We start from the raw sequence: 22,943 nt of genomic DNA on the forward strand, positions 1-22,943 counted from the left end.
TGTTCAATAATACGCAATAATATAATTAATTATTTAACTGCATAAATCTAGATCATTTGTCACAAATAAAATGAACTTTTACCAAAAGTATTTTCAGCCAAAAGAAAAATATACTCGGTCAGAAAATTCTGACTTGCCAAATCTCAAATATCAAACAGTCGTTACCTTGAAGGATCAAAGATGCAAACACAAGCCAAAGACACACTCAAGGTTTTGTCCTTCAGCCTGCAGAGGAGAAGTAATTCATTACAGCATGTTACCTTTTAGAAGGTGGAAACATCAGGCATCTCCTCAGTAAAGTCTGGACATTGTCTGGTAGCTCCTGAGAAGCACACAGGCATCATATTAGCAGAGCCACAAGCCCAAACATTTACCTGACACTTTTATCCAGAGCAACTTACAATCATGACTGAACACAACTTGAGTAATTGAGGGTTAGCGGTCTTGGCGGGACATGAACTGGCAACCTTCTGATTACTAGTCCACATAGCAAGTAAGTGGACATTTCTTTCCCTCCTAAATAACTAATCTGGGTACTGGAGTATTGGCGGGTCCGGCGGTACCATGGAGGACTCACCCTGATGACATCCAAGCAGCCGTGCTCCTCAGCGAGGACAGTGACTATATCGTCCATGCAGCCTACAGAGCAAACGGACACAATCACGCCGTTATCGTTACTACCGAAACCGGGACATAAGAGTTTATAGGGCACTGGCCAAACGAAAAGTACAACCACCACCATTTTACTTGGGTTTTTTGAGAAAGTAAAAAAAATAATAATAATTTTTTTTATTTTTATTTTATACATAAATATATTGAAAACAAAATGGACAGCAGTATGAATGTGGTCTCTGAACTTACCCAAAGTAATAATGAACTTTAATCTTTCACTTATTTCAATATTCTGCAAAAGTTGTCTTCCCTGTTGGTTGACAAAGAACATTTAGTACAATAGCATACAGGGCTTCAGCTACGTAAGAACTGAGAAGCCACATGGACAGTCAGAGAACACCCTTTTGGGTAGCTCATTTCCAGTCACAATGGCTATTAAGTATGCGATATTCATTTTTTAATCTCAGAAAGAATGTCAGAAAGCACTTATTATACAGAAACTGACCCCAAAGCCTCCGCAATGTAAAATCAGAACTCCTTCAGCATTTTGTGTCTACCTGTGTCGTTATGAAAACTTCCAATCTTTGAGAGAGACTTGCTTTCAGCGGATCAAAAAAACCTGAAGCCGTCATTTCCAGGCTTCTTATAAACAGCTCCAAGATCAGACTTAAGAGCTGGTTCTCCTGTTTCTCATGATCCACGTTATCCCAAATCCCTACAGTGAGGCTGAGGTCCCATGTTTCCGAAAACACAACCAGCTCCATGTAAGCAGGACTTGATCTGATCAGGAATGCGCTTGAGGTCTTTATTAAAGTTTGTGTTTATCAGCGATCATGATGGCCTTAATCAAAAAAATAAAGACTCCAGATGTTGTTACATGTCACATTCTGATTTTTCCCTTATGCAAGCAGGATATCTTGCATCTAATCGCCACAGGAACATTTTATTTAACAGTTTAAAATGAAAACGGGGTGGGGGGGGTGCTTGGGTTGCAGCAAGCCAGTTAATCTGTGTTTAGGTAGATGTGTGTCAAAATAAGAGTCTTTTTAAAAAGACAATGGTATCAGTGACACGTTTGGGTAGATGTATGTGTCAAAGTAAGTCTTTTTAAAAGTGTATAGTCTGAGTGACATGTTTGGGTAGATGTCTGTCACAGTAAGTCTTTTTAAAAGCGTATAGTGTGAGTGACGTTTGGGTAGATGTCTGTGTCAAAGTAAGAGTCTTTTTAAACACGTATAGTCTGAGTGACATGTTTGGGTAGATGTCTGTCACAGTAAGAGTTTTTTTTAAAAGAGTATCACATCAGTGACACCTGTTAGAAGGACACGGCTTTAACTAACTAGTATTAAAAGTAGATGGAAGAAAAAGTGCAGCAGGGTTAAAAAAAATGCACTGATAAGTTTGATAAACTCAGTGCTGGAGAGATTTGTGGAAATTTCCATTTCTTGGTTTTTGTTCTGACACTGACGAATGAATAGTTTACTCTAAATGACTGGAAATTAAATAAAAGGGTCTCTGTGCTTTGCATAGTACTGCACACACGCACGCACACACACACACACACACACACTATACATACACACAACAACAATCACTTTGTATTGTATTCATGCAGATACAAGTCCATTTTTTATGCTTTCCAAAAATGTTGAACAGAATCTTGTGAAGTGGCTGAAACAACACATGGTTTAATTCCCACCTCTCCTCAGGGTTCCATTTGCGAAAAACATTTTAGCATAAATAACAAATTTAAAAACATACTGAACCAGTACAACCAGAATTGGTGCCCACTACAGAACGTCAGCACGGAGGCAACACCCTGAGCACAACTGAACCTGGGTACGACCAAGGCTGGAACAATTTACCAGTGCAGCTCTCTAAACAAAAAACACTGCACTCAAACAGCCTTAGACGTCATTTTCTTAAATGGCCTTCAACTAAAACTGATCACCAAGCCTATTGAAAGTAAATACACTGAAGAAAAGACCACACTGGAGAATGTTTACAAAGAAAAGCAACGCATATTATCTCAAAAGCCATAACCCCAGCCCATAACCCCAGCCCATAACCCCAGCCCATAACCCCAAACCCAGCTCTCCTCAGGGGATAGACCACAGCTGGAAGCATTAAAAGCAAAATCTAGAAAAGAGCACATACAGCGCAGAGCTCGAACAGAAGCATGCCCACAGACCACACATCAGCCTTGGGCCCCGACGGCAGAGGGGCCTCCACAACAGAGCCTTCCGACAGGTAGAAGGAGCCTTGGGCAATCACCTCTGGGGCCAGGTAGGACGGGTACCTGTGGCACGAAGGTGAGAACAGAGAGACACAGCTGAAGGTCATGGACACAGGAGACAGGGGTCGGCAGACTGCACTTCCTGTGAGTGCTATCCACAGCTGGAGTGCTGATCCTGCCTACCGTCGGCTGAGTGTGACCCACTCTAGGTAAGAGTTGTGCTACATTGGGATGCAATTTGCAGGAAACATCTGTGCAATTAAAGAACAAAACCCATTATATAACCTGCAGATTACAGAATTTAAGGACTCTGTTTACTGGGGGGAGGTAGGTACAGTTGGGCATATATGAATGACCATACCGAGAATTTGAAATGGACAACGAACAGTGTCGCACTGACTCCAGCCAGCAGAGAGCCAGCAGAGCGAAACACTGCAGCCAGTTAATTACATTCTCAGGGCACATGGTACTGGTACTGAGCAGCAACCAAGTAAAACAGGTCACACCAGGTCAGATGTATCCACTCTCCACGTACTAACCCCCAAAAAAGCCAATCTACAGCCGGATATTAGCAGGAATGCCCTCGGGAGGAGCGTCAGGGGTACAAGCTCTGCCGCCTGGTCCTGTTATTTACGACTGGAATTTTGCTTTGATATCCGAGACCTGGTTTTGATCAAAATGAAGATGGACTATGATGACACACATCTCATATTATTCGTTCATATCGTCTCATTATGAGATACAGCGCACGCCACTGAACTTCCCTTTCATGAAACGCTGACATTTCAGATTAGAGCCGTGATGCCTCTTTGGTGGGATCCACGCGGAGTTGAAAAGATTTCCTCGAAGCTTTTTACATGATGAGAATCTGAAGAGGACTTCATCCATAAAGAGCTCTGTGTGCTCAAAGCTAGAAATCATAGTGGCTAAAACTGGATGAGTTCAGGATGAGTACATAGGTATGGGACAGAATCCGCTTACCCGATGGGGAAGTCCACATCTGCGCCGTGGTCCGTCATGTGATAAAGACCAAACTTGGCCAGTTTAACCTTTCCCTGTTCACAGTGCGAGAAACAAAAGCAGAGTGAAAATAAAAACAACCCCCAGGGTAACTGAACACACACACTCTGCTCTTGTGTGTGGGGATGTCAATTACAAGGTCAGTACAATCAGCTATAATGCACAAAATGCCAAGGGGTTTGGCTTTCACTGATAAAATATTCGGGACACAATGTCAGGCTCCTGACAGCGGAATCCACTTCCAGCCTATGAAGGACTCACCTCTGCATAACTTAATGGTTTTGTTTTGTTTTTTAACTTTAAAATACCCTGGGTTTTTTTTTTTTTCAATGGGGGTTTGAACATTTGTAGATAAGTCAGGTGAGATTCAAGAAAAACACTAACAAACGTTGCTGCTCCACTCCAAGACTGCCACTCGACATCTCCTTGCATTAATTACGATACCGAAACATAAAACATACAGCAAATAACAACCAGTCAAATCTAGCATTCCAGCCCAGTTATTTAGGGTGGCGTCTACAGTACCTTACGGTCTAGGAGGACATTATGGGGACTGAGAGCTCTGTGGACTACACCATGTCTGTTCATAAACGTCAGGCCCTCCAGAACCTCGTAGGCAATCTGTAGTACCTTCTCCGAGCTGGAACACACACACACACACACACACACACACACACACACACACACACACACCCCATTCTCAGCAGACATCCAACAGCCCCCCATAACTGCCCCTTCAGGGAACTTGCAGGACAATGCGGCTTCTTTACATTTACACTCCGTTTGAATGAGCTTTTTTTTTTAGATGCAAATCACCCCATGGGACTGGACTGTAACTCACGCTTAGCAAGCAGTACGTTCTCCACTAAGTGGCACTACTGGGAAAAAAGTAGAACATGGGTACTAGGTCACCGTGATGCTTTGCATCACTAAATGTGTGTTCTTGTAACACACTGTTCTTCTAACAGTGCATTATTGTTAATTATTAAATCAAAATAATCTCATTAAACACTGTCAGTTTATTATGGCTCAGTGCTTAAGGTACTTAAGTAATCAGAGGGTTGCTGGTTCATGTTCCACCACTGCCAAATTGCCACTGTTGGGCCACTGAGCAAGACTCTTAACCTTCAATTACTCAAGTTGTACTCAGTCATAATTGTAAGTCACTTTGGATAAATCATCAGATAAATGCTGTAGATGTACAGAGTGGAGCAGGGGCTTGACAGGGTTAACACATAATGCAAGTCTGGAAGTTTCCTAAAAGGTAGTCAGCACTGAGCCTGTGCATGCCTGCCTGTGTGGTGAGAGCTTAAATTTACCCATAATTCATATCTGAGAGAAATTAATCTGTGGAAGTCATTGGACACAGCATATGCTCTTAAAAATGAATTACAGTGAACAATATTGTTTTTGTGTTATGGTTTGTACTGCGCAGTGCATCTGTTCACAATTAAAACACGCACTACATTTCAAAAAGATTGTTTTTCTTCCTCTACCTCAAATAACCTTAAATAAAGTTCAGGAGAGAGTGAAATCTAATCTGGGTCAATGTTGTGTTGCAGCACATCACTGGAGCATTTACTTTAAATGAAGTAGTTTGGGTTTGGTGGTAAACACCCATGTTCGAGTCAGCTGTGGATCTGTTTCTTCAGGAGATGGCAAGGCAAGAACACGGCACAGCAGTGTGCGTGCTTTGGTCTTTAATTAAAGTTGAAGAATGTTGTGCTTGGATTGAACAAATGAAGATGTCGACTAAGACCAGTGCGTTCGTCTTACCTGACTGGATGGTGCTGCTTAAGGAGATCCTGGAGGCTGTGTTCATAGTGTTCAGCTACTACAATCAGCCTTTCTGCAAGGCAAACCACACACACACACACACACACACACACACACACACACACACACACACACACACACACGTTACCAATGCCGTCGCCTCACCAAACAAGTGGACTCGGAATCACAAGAGACCCACATAGGTTTGTGACCACAAATGTAAATCATTCCGCACTTCAACTTTGGGAGATTTTGACGCAGGTCGGGTCATCAGGTCATCTGAAGACCCTTGCTGTGTCTGTTATGAAGTATGAGTGTAGCTTGATAAATAAAGGCTCTGAAAGGTCTACTCTTTAGCGGGTGTCGCATGTCTGTAGGCTCTTGTCAAAAAAATTAAATCCACTTTGATTTTACACAGTTTTGCCATGTGTAATTAAGAGTGCAGGAGATATTCAAAATCCAGTACAGAGCAGACTAATGTGGTAGTCACAGAAGACGAGAGACTTCAGCACAGACTGCCATTCCTCTAAGCCTGACTGGTGTACCATTCATTAATGAGCTTAAACTCAGCATTTACATGTTCTGCATGCAACCCAAACACTCCATCTTCTCTGCCTCCGCTACGGTGAGTCCAGAACCCCAGCAAAGACTTGTCACTGCTTAGGCCCTACAGTGCTACGCACATGTTAAGGGTTCTGGTAGTGCTGTTAGCACAAATGCTTTGGTCCAAGTGTTGGCACACAACACCAGGAATGCCTCCTTTAGCAAATCTTTATTTTAAAACTGAAATACCTTAGTAGTGGAATGATTTCCTACTAAATGGAAAACTTTGTTTCAAGCTATGCCATAAGATAAGGGGCTATCAATACTTAATGAAGAACATTACTGTTTTCAGTCCTATTCTCTTTTAGCTAAAGTATAACACAGGTGTCCCTCCTTAAGGTAACAGATTATTTAGCCATCAAACGTCTTCAAACAAGTCTACTAGTTATTGAAAAACTAAATTAGCTACAGACGAACAAGCACATGAGAGAACCTCCAACTGTTTGTACAAAGTGAATAAGCCGCTTTGATAAACCCCACCAGAACATAACAGTGTACACACAGCCAGCACTGCGGCACAACTTTACCAGACGAGACGGCCAATGCACCTCCGCAGCCTACTGCTCACAGCCAGTCAGGACGAAAGGAAGAGAGTGCATATGAAAACAGATGTCCAGTCTTCCTGATCCAGCAGGACAAGTCACTGCTACCAACCATACATTTGTTATGGTTTGTAAAGCCTGGAACATATAATTTTGTAATCCACGCCATTAGGGAAGAAAAATGACTTACAGTCAGGGTGGAAATGCCATACCGTGTTTTCCTCGCGAGATGTCAACATACTGGCAGAGTCTGGGGTGGGTGATGGTCTTGAGGATCTGGAATCGTCCGAGGATCTTAATGGAGTTGGGGGTCAGGGGAAGGCCGTTGCTCCCGCACACGTCGTGAGGTAGGGGGGACGCAAAAAAGGTGAAGGCCCCAAGCTCGGCGCCTTGCAGGGCCTGCATGTCCCGTCCGACGTCCCGGACACGTACTCCACCTCAGGGCGAGCCGAGACGGACAAACTGCGGATTCAATGAAGGAAACGCCGTCCTTTAAGTGGGAGGAACGATGGTGCTCGCCCATGAGTGGCAAAGCTTGGACAACAAACAGATTGGACAAAGCTGCATGACGTGTATGTGCATACAGCTCCGAAGCCAGAAAAGCCTTTAGCGTTAATGGACATATTTCTAATGAAATGTGCCGCTTTCATAAATGAAAACGTACTCGATTTCTTGTACGTCGGTCACGATGATAGATGTTACAGCAAGTGGTGGACTGGGTGGTGGACTGGGCAATGGTTCTTTATTAAGAAGCTATCTAACTTACCGTTACAGACCAAAACGGCTGATGAATGAACATTTGCCCATATGTGCGCGTTTTTTTGCACCAGATCATGTAGAATAGAAAGCTCTAAAAGAACAAACCGAACGACATACCGTTTCGGAGTCACTAAACAGGCCTTGTCACACCAGAACCATTTCACTCCTCCATGAAAGTCGCATTAGGAAAACCAACACTTCCCGAGTCGCTCTGAAACAGCAACGTGACCGCTGCGTCATCACCAAGCGACACTGCATACGGGCCAGGCGGCGGTGTGGCGCATGCGCGTGAGTGGAGCGGCTACCTGGCTAAGCTAACCTATCTGAGGGGATTTGTAATCGTGAGTGAACTTGAATGTAAGTTTCATAACATGCACGACTCGACGCACATGTCTGAGTTTATAACATGCAGTGTTTCCAGGTTAAACCCTTTACCACAGACTGTCTCTTAGGTCTGTTCCGCCTGTCGCTGCCGGTAGGTTTGACCTCGTTAGCTCGTTGGCTAACCTAGCTAACGCTAACTAATTAATGTCTGTCCGTGTTGTTGCTGGCTGTCCAAGGCCGTTTCCGGACGTTCCTCAGACTGTTAACGACACCAGAAATGCACTGAGACGTTCTTCATGTTTCGCTAAATTTAAGCGGGATAGTCATCGTCGTTGCTTCCACCTACAGCTGTCATTTCCAGCCGTGTAACGTCCGCTGTACCAATGCAGCGCTCCGCTTCATTCACTAATGACTGTAAAGTTTAAAGCTTGGATTACACAGCTGTGAGATCTGATTTTTAGTTATATAGCGTGATATTGTTTTACTACAAATTTAAAAAACCTTGAAAACATCAAGTTAGTGTACAGTTGTACATAATTATAGGTTTTTAAGGTGGAGAATGCATATGAGTGGCGTGCTTTGTGCAGTAAAGATGGATTGTCTTGCCATATGACAAATTAAATGTAATTAAAAGTAAATATATATTTGGCATGTAGCCGATAACATGGTCTGTTCTGTACAGTACTAGCGCTGCTTAGTGTAGAGGAGTGTTTGCACTCTGATTCATAATATGAAGCAGTCGATAATTTGCTGGAGAACAAGATGTGAGGGCTCTCTCACGATTTAAGGAAGCTCTATAAGACTGCTTCTGCCTAAAAATAGTGCAAGTGAATCAGCATTTGTGCAAGTGAAAGTGGCAGTTCACATAATGTGATGGAGTTACGTTTAAAAGCTTGCCATTAGAGTCGGTATGTGTCATAAATGTGAAGCATTCCACTTGCCTGATGGCCTACGTGGTTGTAACATGCCCAGAACCCCAGTGCCAGCTGGGCTCCATACGTTTCACATTCAGCTTGGCGGGCAGCTGTTTCATCTCGCTGCTTGGCTGTGGTGGCTTAAACAGTCCCAGCAGCCTGTAAGAGTGGTGTGTTTTGCCGAGCCTTGATGGGTGTTCACATGATACCATCGGACTGGTGGTAAGGCAATGCCATTTTACAGACCTCATACGGGACCCATAGTCCACAGAGATGTCCATACGCTCCAGTGCCTTCCACCCCTCAGAGAACATGAGATGGAAAATATGGGAAACCATTTGGTCTGAATTATATTCCTTTAAATAGGATCACGACAGCCTTAATGGGGCTACAGGCTGACGTTGTTGTAATCGTTGTGAACCTTGTTTTCATAAAACCATATTTAATACTGAGTTATTGTATATTTGTGCATTTGTCCTTAAATCCAAAGAAAGTGGTTGTATTGACACCTTTCACAAGGCAGTTGTGTCTCATCTTCTCAGCCCAGAATTGGTCTGATCCACACACCTGTTGCCGAATTGGTCTGATCCACACACCATTTAGACTTAATAAACCTAACTTTGGCTTTAACGTCATCAGAGGAAGTGAGTCCATAGAAGCTGTCTGCTAAAGGTTCATGGCTAGAACTTCAGCACTGCTGACACTAACGCTATGACTGCTCCACTGGGCATCGTGGGTGGAGAATGACCACTGCAGGACTTCACGGCGGGCCAAAGTGTCTCGACATTCTTGGAGGCTGCAAAGTGGGACTTGACAAAATTCCTAGGCTCATTTTCAGGGGCTAAGCAAATGAAAACCGCTCTGTCGTGGTGCTTGTAATTTCTTCCACCAACTTAAATCGATTCAAGGGTTCCAGAAAACAAGGGACTTTGATCCATGATATTATCAACTCCAGCTTTTTTGTGTTTCTAATTTCCTCGTCCAGGCATTTTTTTTTTTTCATCCCGCGCCAGCTGTTGTTTTCCGGCACCACCCTGTAGTATGTGTTAAGACTCTTTCTTCTCCTTTCCTGTGCCTTGTAGAAATCCCCTAATTTCGGTTTCAAGGGATGAGCCGTATCCAGCCTCGTCATGTCCACGGCTGCTGGAATAGGACACTCGACTAGTGACCCTTTTGGTCGAGCGGCACTGAAATGTTCTTTTATCCATTTGAAACTGAGAACTCTATCCTAACCATGTCAGTATTGGCACTAGAATGCCGGGAGGTGGGACAGTGGTGAAGTTTCAGTATTTCTGACTGAGTGTTCGACTGCAACCTAACCTGGAACCTGTCTGGATATTTGAGGTTTCCATGCAGCTGGTGTTCAGAAATTTCACTTTTCAGGACAAAAGTCTGGAAGTAGGAATTTATAAATCATTCATATTTTGCTTACAACAATGGAAGGTTGTCTTTGGAGATTTAAGGTGTGTATGTGCTGGGGATTTGGAGAGCAGTTGTTCCAGTGTTTGGACAGCTGTAGTGTGTAGGTCATTTCATCTGAAAGTCTTTCCGTGGTGTAATTGATAAGCACAAAATCAATGAGCCTTGGCACACCGGACTAAAATGTGAAGTCAGACACTGACACAGGCTGCCAAAACCCCACAGATTTGCATCACTGATTCTCCTTTCGTGAATCACAGCAAATTCCCAAACAGGTACAGTGTGTCCTAGCAGGTCTGCTTGGTTACATTTTAAAGGCCTCTTTACAAGTGCCTGAGAGTTTCTGCTGCAATTGATGTTTGCCGTGGGCTTGTTTTTCAGGTTCCTGGGGCGCTCTTTCTTCAGGATGTCTGGCCACACCCCCTCAATCGTGAGACTGGAACAGCGAGCGGCAGAGGCCGACCACATCATTGAGTACCTCAAGGAGCAAGTCCAGCTGCTGAAGCAAAAAGCCAGTGAGCAGAAGGCCCAGCTCTCCAGACCAAACGCGCACACGCTGCCTGAGCCTGCAGGACAGCTGCGCTCAGATTCACAGCCTGCTGTCTGTCCTGTCTGAGGTCTCGCTCATGTTTTTGTTTGTTTGTTTTGAAGTTGTGCAGGCCACTGTCAGAGAGGAGAAGAAACTGATGGTGGAGAATGCCAAGCTGAAGAAGGACATTGAGGAGCTGAAGAGGCAACTTCTGGAGAAGGAAAGACGAAGAGGAGGTAGACCATGCATCCTCTGCTCCGGCACTATCTTCACTGCACCCTAGCCAAACTTTCATTCCACTGTCAACTTTCCAACTTTCATAATAAGATTTATTTCTAAATTCTATAGCACCTTTCTTAAGCTCATCCCTTTAGAAAAGGGATCAGAATCATAAAGTAAACTGTCAAAGTGATTTATAACAGAGATACAACAAAATAAGGACAAAATACAGAACAAATAAACATGACAAATCTATACACAAAACATCAGACTCTTCCAAAACAAGGTCTCTGTGAAAAGAAGAGACCTAGAAAACAAAAGCAAGGGTTAACATTGGGGAGGGGATAACAGATACATGAGTACAAGAGATCAGATGCATATGAGTTAGCAGTGAGTAAAGAGATGTCTTTTGAGTTGGAAACGGAGAGGGGGACCTTCATTTTGTAGGAGCTATGACACAAAACGCCTTGCCAGCAGCCAAGCATTTCCTACATCTCTGCACCATAGGAAGGCCTTCCTATCGGTGTCTAATTTTGATACCATGATAATGCACAGTTTGATGAGGTTTAACCTGAACTCCATCAGTGTCGGTAGATTGGTCAGAATGGGCACTAAAAAGATTTGCGACTGATTAATAGAACATCAGTTTTGTCAGTGTTGAGTTTAAGGAAACTGGATTTCATCCAGATCTTACTGATGTGAATACAGGCAGTAAAAAGGGATGATGGGGTTGGAGGGAGCAGTGGGGCTAGATGTGATGGAGCTCTGTGTGTCTTCAGCTTGGCACTGAAATCTAAGGCTGTGATGGAAAGTTAGTTGACCAGGAGGTAGCATGTAATTGAAGAGGTGAGGGCCAAGTACAGAACCCTGGGGAACACCCCCTTGGGACCAAGTACAGAACCTCTGGGAATTCCTTGTTGGGACCAAGTACTGAAGGCCAAGTATAGAACCCAGAGGAACTCCTTGTTGGGTAAAATTGTAGAGATGTATAGGAAGGAATGATTCACATAGCTTGGCCGCAGTGAAGACTAAGTGGAATTTTGCACTATTTTGCAGTGGAAAGAAATTTTAGACTTACAGACCATGCTGGTAATTATGGAAAGAAATGAGATGCGCATGCAGCATCGAGCAGGTCTGTTTGTCATTGTCACTATAAATATTACAATGACTTGTAAGTCCGGGTCTTTTTGTAAAGTCACTCATGAAGCCCCCCGTTGAGGGTGGAGACGGTCCAAACATAGTCTCCAGGCCATGTGACCTGGAGCTTTACAGCTGGTGTGGTTGCAATCAGAGGGGATCACATTTGGGATATTTAGTACTAGTGGTGTCTGAGAGACATGAAGCTTGTGCGAAGGCGGTGAAGTTTGGAGGATAAGCTATTGAGGCTGTGAGGATTCTATAACACAAGAATCCTGTCATTAACACTTCAGTAATGCTTTCCAGAGCACCCAGATGGGAAATGTGCAAAATTAGAACAAATACACATTTGAGGTTTTTTTTTTTCAGAAAGTCCCACTGTGGGTTTTGGATAGTGCAATGCCTGTAAATAAGTTATGTTTATCCATTTTTCCTGTTATAAGGATTATTTTTTAGTATACCCTTTTTCATCAGTTAAAAGGAGCATAAAAGCTCAAATGATGGAAATGTTCAAAGCCTTCTGATCGTGTCTCGCACAGTGCACTTTATTCGTGGTTTCTCAGAAAGCCGGACAGCTGAGTCACTGTAGAGTCCCTCGGTGACTGCCTGTCTGCCCTTTGAAAGCGGCTGATTCAAATTTCCTCTTGCGAATGGACGGTTAGAGCACGCAGGGGAACACAAGCCCATAGTTAGCTTAAGTAAACTCTGTATTATCGTAATTAACAAAGAATGCCGCCTGTGCTGCACACCAGTGGTGTTTAGCATTCCTGCAAAGACCTGACCCATGCAGCGCAATCAGACTGCTGCCCTGTGGCAGTCTAGTTCGGCCTGTGTGCCTGGCCCCAGGTCTTGATTTTCCTCTTCTGCTCCATGCTCAAGAGGGCTGCATGGTCTTTCCCTGTTAAATTCTCCTGGATGATGGAGTCTCTTCCTCCTCCAAGCACATAAATAATCCTCATCTATGTCATGTGGAATTATGTGGCTCGACTACATTGAGCATGTGAGGGAGATCCGTCAAAGCAAATTTCCATCATTCTTTGGAGAAGCTGGACTCTGTGCCTGTTCTTTTGGCCCAGGGACACATTTTAATGCAGCAATAAGGAACACTCTGGGAAAGCAGTGCAAAAGTAGCAGGTGTTTTTCACCGTGCCTCCTTTAAGCTGTCTGGGCGAAGAGATGGGCTTGACTGGTGTTTCTGTGGTTGCCAAATACGTTTTGAAAAGCCTCTAGAGTCGAGAGGCTTTTTATTGTCCTTCCAGGCCTGCAGTATGTGTCTATAGAGTGAAGTGAACTTTCAGCACTGTCCTGCAACACAAAGGAAGATGAGTGTGAACAGTATTAAGGTCTCAGAAAAAAAGGTGGAATCACACATTGAGCAAGTTCAGTTAGTGTGTTTTGTGGTAGTATGCATTTCATGTGTTGCTGAAGTATGTTCATATTATGACTGGCACAAAAATAAGGTCAGTTAATGGTGGAATAAGTCGTTAGGTATGTTGGCTATATTTTTTGGGGGGGGACTATATACACGTTCCATTTTTTCTGTTGTGCTTTGTCTTGTCAGCTTTCCATCCCTCTACGCTGGTCTAGCAATGACCTGAGCTTCTGGGAAACAAAGCCCTGTCCAGTTTAAGGAAGTCTTACGCACGTGTGTGTGTGTGTGTGTGTGTGTGTGTGTGTGTGTGTGTGTGTGTGTGTGTGTGTGAGACTAGTGAGAGAGGTGGCCATGCCAGCAGCAGACTCCACGATCCAGTGCGTCTCTGAGCACTCTGCACCAGAGCCTCCTGCTCCTCCACCCACCACTGCACCTGCCTCCGCTGCTAAAAAGACTCCACTTGCCAATGATGAGGCCAAGAAGAAAGTGAAACAGGAGAAAAAAGGTGAGACCATTTGCAACATGGGCAGGGGGTGTTTGGGGGGTGTTCCAGTCAGTGTTCCAGCCCATTCTCAGGGACCCCGCCCACCCCCCGACAGTCCTGCGTCTGGCCTGGGAGCTGGGCTAGAGTGAAAATGTGGGTACTGTCTGAGGTTCCTTGAGGACTGGGGTGAAAGACCACACTGAGGTAAGTGGATGCATACACAAATTGTGATTTATATTGCAATTGCAGTGTGCCTTGTAATAGATTAAAACGTCATTGGGGCATCTTGGAATCCTTACATCATAGCTACAGGTTGACTTGTCGAATTGTTTGTTGGTTCCTGTGAATGCTATGACAGAGCACGCACACAGTACATACCTGGGCCGTCTGGGATTGGTCAGCATACATACAGAGCACCAGAAACCTGATTGGTTACAGGGTTCTGTTGCATGTTTCACTTACTGGAAGGCCAAAATTGCAGTAATGATCACCAAACCTGCCCAGTCAGGTTATTCTGGTGAAACCAAATCTCATTGCTCACTGCTTTGTGGTTTGCTTTTACATTTGCAAAAACAACTGTGAACAATTTTTCCCAGACAATTTACACAAGCATAGTTTTCATCTTAAGACCCACACTTAAAACATCACTGATTCGTTTGCACCGTAAACCACATTTCTAATTGTAATTATACACAGGATGATATGTCCAGAATCCCCTGTCAAGCTACAATGATTTTACATAAGGCCCGGTACACAGACATATAATAAGACTCAAAATAAACCTCTACGAGCCCACTGTGTCACAAGCTCTACACAGACGTTGGCAGGGAGGTACCTCCCATCATTTGTGTGCTAATTCCACTGAATTAGGCCCACGTCACCTCTGGAACATTCAACCGTGCGGTCTGGTGTCCCAGCCCCACACCCCCCACGTCCAAACTACTTACTGATCCCCTCTAAATGTGAACCCTCGCCAGCCCCACTGTCACCGTTAATGCACGATCAACGCCACCAGTTCAACGTGGACTTTACGCACTACGCCATCTGTACAGATTGAATTAGCCTCCCTGTATTTACCCACTGCACTCCCACCACACAGCCAGTCACTCTCTAAACCATAAAATCCATACCGGCCTCCCTGGTGACTAAGGCCAAGTCCAGTCAGACTGACACTGTTGCGCACTCCTGCTTTCATTTCAATTTTAGATATGACTGATTATAATATGGCAGTCTCCTCACCTGGCCTGTCCTCTATGTACTAGAGACACCAGAAACCTCAGCCTCTCTATGCTGTATTTTCTCAGCTAGCCTGCACCTATAGTTACTGGGCTTGGCTACAAATCCTCTAGCACCAGTTGTTACTGGTCTTTTATGTGCTTGCCACACGCATTCCCTCACCTCAGCCAAGTGTGCATACTCTTAACTGTTCACTCTATAAAATAAACCCCACTTTTTTTTCTGAGTACAGCAGGGCACGTGGCCCCAGTGTACACGCGGTGGGACCTGTAAGTTTCCACACTCTCACTTACCAGTATTTCTAACCTGCACCTCCTCTCCACTACACTGTCCCTCAGGCACACACCTAATTATTCAGTTACTGACACTAATGAGCAACATGTTAAACTCATAAGTGCTTATTATGGAATAAATATAAGCTTATTGTTGAATAAATATGAGCGTATTATTGAATAAACATGGGCATCTAAGTACTTGATTGTGCCTACATGTGTAGCGTCCCTGCACTAACTAACCTTACATGCCAAAAAAACCCAACTCAAATTAATATGCAAGATATTCACCTTCCTGCTGTCCAAGGACATTGCAAGTTTCTCCTAGCAAAAGTTTTATGCTAATTTAATTTTTATGATTAATATAATTGTTCATTCATAGATTTTTGCTATAGTCTCTTAGTATTGAATTCCTAATTCCTAATGGAGCCTCGCATTGACTTGGTGTATCAGCTGAGTCATTTGTAAAGTAAATTACACTTTGTTTCCTGGTATTAAATTGCATCAAAATGTGAAAGTCTTCAAAGAGTGATGGCAGTGTGTGCTTGGCTTGTCCACAAACTGAAACCACAAACCAATATGAACCACTGGTTTGTCTCATGTTGACACTTCAGAGTGGGGTCACAAACAATAGTAAAGCCAGAATAGATTTTTCACAGATAGCAATGTGTTCAAGATGGCCTTCATTCTGTTGAAATCAGTCAGCCGATTCCTTATACGCTTGTTTATAGAACTTATTCTCAACATAAATCATGCAGGTTCTTTCTTTCTGGTGAAATGACACGTCCCAAAGCAGATTGCAACCAATCTTTAAAATATGAATTTACGGGAACAGTTTTTGAGGGGGCGTGAGCTGGTGTTGGTGTATGAGCGTAAGAACGTGTGTCTCACATTCTATTGGTCCAGATGTCAAACATTGTGAATATAAATTCACATTTATATAAATTCACAAATATAAATGTCGTCAAAATGTTTTAATGAATGTAAAATCACACCTGTAGCAAACTCTATAAGCATTTATCCCTCACTGCGTTTGTTCTGTAGTATCCTGGACAAATTAGTCAGCCATCAGGCCAGAAAAGCACACCATGTAAGCCTTGTGCGAATGGAAATACATCATTGACCTGATTAAAATGAAGAAACACTGTTTAAAGCCAAACGATTTGTAAATGCTGAAGGGAAAAAAATTAAACTAGTTGTAATATAACAAAGCTTGTGCTGTGGGTGCTTCAGCTCTCTGGCTTCTCCTGAGCACTGTTTTTTTTTTTAATTACCTGCTCACTCAATTGAATTGTTCAGGATGTGTAAGTCGGGCTTGAAGAATTTTAAGGGATACTTTTTTAGTTTCATAGCCTGCCACAGAGCATCTGGAGCTAGTGGAAAAGTAATGTACTATTTTGGAATGCTCGCCTTGATTTGAGTGAAACGGCGCACAGTGACAGTCGCTGGCATATTTGCTTTCGCTCTGGGGGGCAGGGGCAGATCTGAGCTCAGACGGCAGGGCCACATAGTTTCCGCGTGCGGCCTATGGAACGTATGCAGACTGGCCTCCACAGATCAGTGTGGCACTGCTAAAAATAAGGCATTAAAGGGGCCCTAAGAAAAGTATGAGCCCAGTTCACCCGCCCCGGGCCTGAGCTCTGTTGTAGAAATGGCAGAATGGACTGCCATGAGCACAAGGGTGGCTTGGGTGCTGGGCACAGTGCCAGGTGCCCTGCTTCAGGTAGCGGTTTTGAGCACACCGTTCATCTCTGTGAACGAGCTGTTCTAGTGCTGATGACAAAATGCTGAAAAAATGTCACTGGCTCCATTTTCCTCACCTCCTCTCAGTAGTGATGCCACAAAAACAAATTCAAAATGGATCCAGAAAGTCTTAACTGTAAAGGAAGAAGAGTGTCGTACTTTGTTAATGACCTCATTCTAAGCAGTACTGCTCAGCCTTGGTCCGTTGATAGCTGGATTAGCTCTGTTTTGGAGTGGAGTAGTTCTGTACTACATTTACATCTTTACATTTGTGGCATATAGCAGATGCTCTTATCCAGAGCGACTAACAAAAATGCTTTGCCATTTACTCATAAAATGTGTCCTATCCAGTACAGTAGTTAGAGGAATACAGGAATCAATGCTGATACCCAGAAATGCAAAATAAACATAATACCAAACAGTAAGTACTAGAGTTCGTTACTCAACATGGGTGCAGGATCACTGGTCATTTAAATATTCCACAAATCGATTAATCGTTAATCCATGTTTGAAGACTGCAAGGGACTCTGCTGTCTGGACAGCCAGTGAAAGTTTGTTCCACCATCTGGGAGCCAGGACCGAGAATAGTCTCAAAGCTTCTCTTCCATGAGACTTGAAGCATGGTATGTCAAGCTGAGCCATACTTGAGGTTCAAAGTACTCGACGTACAAATTGGGCTTTGACCTTTGACATCATGTATGGAGGGCCTGGTCCGTTTTTGTCTTTATGGGCGAGCATCAGGGTTTTAAATGCGGGCAGCTACTGGAAACCACTCTAGGGAATGCAGCAGTGGAGTGACTTGAGTGAACCTTGAAGACCAGTTGTGCTGCTGCGTTTTGGATCACTTGTAGAGGTCTGATGGCCCTTAGAGGAAGACCAGCAGGTAGCAAGTTGCAGTAGTGTATCCCTAGATGACACGTGACTGATCAAAAACCTGGGCAGCTTCCTGTGAGAGAAAGGGCCAAATCCTTCATAGGTTACAAATAGAAATCTGCAAGACTGGAGTAGATTTTAAACGTGATGGGCTGTCATCCATGAAGCCCTACTAAATGCTCAGTATGTGAAACGGCCTGTCCATGTCTGTCCCAAAGAGAAACAGGAGAAGAAGGCCGCCGCCCCCCAGGACGAGCCTAAGGTGGACGTGTCTCGGCTGGACCTGCGCGTGGGCCGCATCCTCTTGGCCCAGAAGCACCCCGACGCCGACAGCCTGTACGTGGAGCAGGTGGACGTGGGCGAGGCAACACCCCGCACCGTTGTCAGTGGCCTGGTTAAACACGTCCCCCTAGAGCAGGTACTGCAACTCTACTGCGTCTTAGGGTGACCTTTCTTGTGCTTCCCTGACCTATGGTTATCTTGTGCTTAGATTGAAATAATGGTGTATATTACACATACTTAATGTAATGGAATAAAATATTAACGATATTGAAATAAATATTAAACAAATCCCTAAACTGGGTGCCACAGGATGTGTAGGCACTCATTACTTTTGCGAGACCAACATAGCAGTATGTTTCTTTGGATGAAAACAGTGCTCACATGTCTGATTGTCCTTCTGTTTCTAGCTGAACTGTAGTGACCAGGCAAAGGCTTTGTGTAGAAAGCTCTGCAAAGTGTAGCTTCATTAAAGACTTTTTTCTTCCACAAAGAAATCTCCCACACGTAGATGGTTTGATTTAAACCATTGCTTCAGGAATTGTTTGTTACCCTGAACAATGAAAGCTGTATTTCTGCGTTTTTGGGTGCTAAACTTCAGCGTGGGTGGAGGGAAGATATTTCATTTTTATTGGTCCCAATAAATTGCCCAGACCACCGCAGAGCGTGCTGCCGTCACGTCCCAGCGTGTTCTTGGCATGTTCCACAGAGCTGTCAGTCAGCGCATGTGCCGTGTCTGTGTGTCTAATTTGTGATTTGTCTTTAAGGATTCCTGGTCGCTAGTTTGTCTGTAATTTTACTCTGATCCACTCTGATCTGCTTTAGGTGTCTAAGCTCTTAAAGTTTTCTTCTCACTTCATGACCAAATTATTCAACTGTGCATTTGATTACAGTGATTAAGCAGACTTAATGTGGAGATTTGTACAGACAATTTTTAACATGGCACTTGAACAGAAATGGCTGGACAAAATATTGCTATTACTTTTTTTTTTTTTTTTTGTTATTATATAAATGTTAAATACTAAACATTTCTAATTGAAGCACTACAGGTTATTGTACAAAAGTAACAGAACTTAATAAGCATTTCATCTTAAAAAGCAATCAAACCTGGCTGTGTGTTTAGATTGTTGAGTTGATTCTGTAAGTGTAAGCTAGCGGGTATTTATCTCCACAAACCCGTGTCCCATCTCGGTGTCGTCTCGCTGTACTCTAGGAATCCTTCAGACGTGCCGTGGCACACAGATGCTCTTAATGCCAGAGCACCTTGTCTCTGTCATTTACAGGACATTCTTAGCACAACCGCTGTTAAGTAACCTGGCTCCAGCCTGCTGGAGAAACCCACAGCATCAAACGCTTTGTGTTGCCATAACAAACTAGTTGCATTTCTTTAAAAGCATCGTGCACTCTTCAACAGCACAGTCTGAGTTGGAGGCCAGTTTAGTACCATTCTTTTTCTCGCAAAATGAGCAGTAATTTTGTAATTATGAGATTGATGGTTGTCTTTAGTATGGAACAAGCTTAAAACCTGACTGTCTATACAAAGTATGTTAGCTTTTATAACTGATTAAGTCTGTTTTTGAAAAACAGGAAGTGAGATATCCAACATATATAGTCATTTTCACTATAAATTGTTATAGAAAAACAGGAATCTGGATTTCTGAAGTTTTTTAAACCTTAATTTATGAAGCGTAATTTAGCTTAATTTCTATGCTGTAAGGGCTAGATGTCAGTAACTTTATACATTGTCTAATCAATAGTCCAAATACAAGTGAGGTTTTATGTCAGGATACAGTGTTCTTTTCTGTTGTGACCATATTCTGACTTGGGGAAGCGTATGAAGACATCTATGTGCCTACATGTGCATCACCATTTCATAAGCCTTTCACAGAGGAGGACTGCTCTAGTGTGTGTGTGTGTGTGTGTGTGTGTGTGTGTGTGTGTGTGTGTGTGTGTGTGTGTGTGTGTGTGTGTGTGTGAAGATGCAGAAATGATCTCTGGACATGCAGAACTAAACTTCAATGACTTTTTGTCTCTAAACTCTGCCAACTTTGTGCTCTCAGATGCAGAATCGCATGGCAGTGCTTCTGTGTAACCTGAAGCCGGCGAAGATGAGGGGCGTCTTGTCTCAGGCTATGGTTATGTGCGCCAGCTCCCCAGACAAAGTGGAGATCCTGGACCCTCCCAGCGGCTCCGTGCCAGGGGACAGAGTCACCTTCCAGGGTTTTCCAGGTAAACCTTACACACACACACACACAGGCCTGCACATGTGTCTCTTGACTTGGCCTCCTATATGGGACCTTTATCGTTGGCCCCCATTTTCTTCAGCTGATGGTCAGGGAGTCATGACTGCTAAACGTATCTTCAGACATTTTCAGTAGCTCAGTTTTTGCCACTCACTGAAAACTCATCGGCGTGTCCTAAACGACCTGCATGCTGGCACTGTCGCGGTGTCCGCTGACCACAGAAAAGGAGCACAGATGAACCAAGGCAGTTTTCCTCGGAGTCTAAACTTGCCAAAGAATTAAGAGCTTAAACGGGCAATCCTGGGCCAAAAACAACACAGACAGCACTGACAGCACCATCAAAGAGGTCTGTTCCCAAAGTCTGTCTCATTCTGCTTATGCTAGATCACGGGCAGAATTCCCTCCGTTATTTGGTAACAGCTTAACTGGTCTGCTTCTGCTAGACAGAGGCCTGCGATGGCACATTGTCCACCACCAGATGTGATCCATGTGCACTCAATAAGAGTCCACAAAGAAAAGATGTTTATCGCTCAGGTTTCCCTGCACAGGTCATGGGTGCCCGTGACATGTTGCAGAGAGCACTCTGCTCCACCATCACCTGAATGTTCCAGCAGCTTTCCAAGAGCCATTTTCTTAACAGCAAAAAAAAAAAAAAAAGGCAGAGTGGGGGGGGGGGCGTTCTTGCAGTGTAATAAACCTAAACACCCTTAGCGGAAGCAGCTCAACACTGTGATGTTCTCTCTTTGGGCTGTATAATATGGCATAGCTAAGAAAACAGTAACACGGGGAGTGCAACATGTGTGCTTGATTAAGTGCAATAACTAAATAATAGCTGAATGGAAAGATTCCCAGTCAGCTGGTTGAGTCTGGAGCAGGGCTGGACCTGCAGGAGGTGTCACCCGGTCTCCAGCAGGTCCATGTGGCTTTGCTGGGGCTGTCGTCCCCCTCCCTCTCCTTCAGCTGTTGCTTTTAGGAGGTATCCCCAGCCAGCTGACGAATCGGATGGCTGCCGCGCTCCGGTTGGCCAGGGCGGCGGAGATGGGAGGGGCGGTCGTCTCCGCCTCCGCCCATCTGTTCCTCAGACCACAGCATCCTTACACAAGACGGCAGCCGGACACGCCAACGGGATGTTTACGGCACGCAGAGACAGATGCCAGCACCTGTTCTCGTCCTCGGCTTGCTTTCTAGTTCTCTCTCTTTTTATGAGATGTCACAAGAGAGTTTGGGATGGAAACCAAAGGGCGCATCCACAAGATTGCAGACAGATTCAGAAGGGAATGTCCTGAAACAGCGACGGGCTGCTTGCACACCGAGCGACTTCCACACTAAATTTAACCGCGTTTGACCCTAAATTGTGGTCTGCAGGTCATTAGGAACCCTTGTCGTCCATTCTCACATGTGCCATTCCAGCTGCCTCGAGCGCAGACCGTAGTTTTGATGTTGGTTGGAAGTTGCCTTTGTTGTGTAAGCGTGTTGTTGAACTGGTGTTTGCCACATGTCTCTGCACAACTTACTGTTGTCTGGCAGCATGTTAGGACTTTGGCGAGCACATGCAAGTTACCCATCAAAACTGAGAGGGCTTCTCTGGTTGCCACTCAATTTTACGGCTCTTCTAGGAGGACTGTTGCTGTTGGAGTCAGACTGTAAACCAAAGCTTGCGCTCCCTTGCACGTTTATTTAATCATTGTCCGTGTAGAATCCACTGCATGGACTTTACCTGTGTCTCTCTGCTGTCTGATCCAGGAGAGCCTGACAAGGAGCTGAACCCCAAGAAGAAAGTGTGGGAGCAGGTGCAGCCGGACCTGTGCACTGACGCCCAGTGCGTGGCCACGTACAGGGGCGCTGCCTTTGAAGTGGCGGGAAAAGGTGTGTGCAAAGCCCAATCCATGAGCAACAGTGGGATCAAATGAGGCCTCTGGGTCGTAGGAGCTCCCAGCTGACCTAAGCCTTGGGACTTGTATGTCTTCTGATGGTACTATTAAAGGAGGAAAAAAATCATTAATAAATGATTTGTTTAAACATTACCCTTGAGTTTCAGTATGTAACTAGTATATCTGTCTACAGGTTTTTAGTGTGTATGCTCACTCAACTGAAGTTCTCTCTCACACACACATGCGCGCACACACACACACACACACACACACACACACACGCGCGCATACACACTCGCGCGCGTGCGTGCGTGCACACACACACGCAAACACACACACACACACACACACACACACACAGTGCATATCCTTGTCATCCAATTTTGCTCCTCTTGCTGTAATTTTCAGTTAATATTGACATATTTTATACGTGAACTCATCAGAGATATTGATCAGGTTGTGTTAATTTTCTTCATCCTG

General features: G+C 44.2%; 2 protein-coding genes across 4 annotated transcripts in view; one reads left to right on the top strand and one right to left on the bottom strand.

Annotated features, from left to right (window-relative positions):
- tbck (TBC1 domain containing kinase) overlaps positions 1-7,807 on the bottom strand; it is a 36,354-nt gene extending 28,547 nt beyond the window's left edge. The window contains exons 1-9 of one of the 3 annotated variants that reach the window (XM_035531874.2): positions 7,666-7,807; positions 7,002-7,251; positions 5,645-5,717; positions 4,394-4,508; positions 3,830-3,903; positions 2,770-2,911; positions 862-922; positions 578-639; positions 261-322 (exon numbers count right to left, since the gene is read on the bottom strand). In XM_035531874.2, the coding sequence (XP_035387767.1) occupies positions 261-322; positions 578-639; positions 862-922; positions 2,770-2,911; positions 3,830-3,903; positions 4,394-4,508; positions 5,645-5,717; positions 7,002-7,194 (782 nt within the window). In that variant the 5' untranslated portion in view covers positions 7,195-7,251; positions 7,666-7,807. Of the gene's footprint in view, positions 1-260; positions 323-577; positions 640-861; positions 923-2,769; positions 2,912-3,829; positions 3,904-4,393; positions 4,509-5,644; positions 5,718-7,001; positions 7,252-7,453 lie in introns of all 3 variants that reach the window. The other 2 variants (XM_081725337.1, XM_035531875.2) reach the window with 2 other exon arrangements.
- On the top strand, positions 7,780-22,616 carry aimp1a (aminoacyl tRNA synthetase complex interacting multifunctional protein 1a). Its single transcript, XM_027026331.3, has 7 exons — positions 7,780-7,905; positions 10,587-10,720; positions 10,857-10,970; positions 13,800-13,967; positions 18,289-18,488; positions 20,410-20,578; positions 22,336-22,616. Coding segments are annotated over exons 1-7 (954 nt in total). The 5' UTR covers positions 7,780-7,903; the 3' UTR covers positions 22,503-22,616.
- Positions 22,617-22,943: the final 327 nt, after the last annotated feature.

This window comes from Electrophorus electricus, chromosome 12, assembly GCF_041902795.1.
Source record: "Electrophorus electricus isolate QZ-2024a chromosome 12, ASM4190279v1, whole genome shotgun sequence".
Taxonomy (NCBI): domain Eukaryota; kingdom Metazoa; phylum Chordata; class Actinopteri; order Gymnotiformes; family Gymnotidae; genus Electrophorus; species Electrophorus electricus.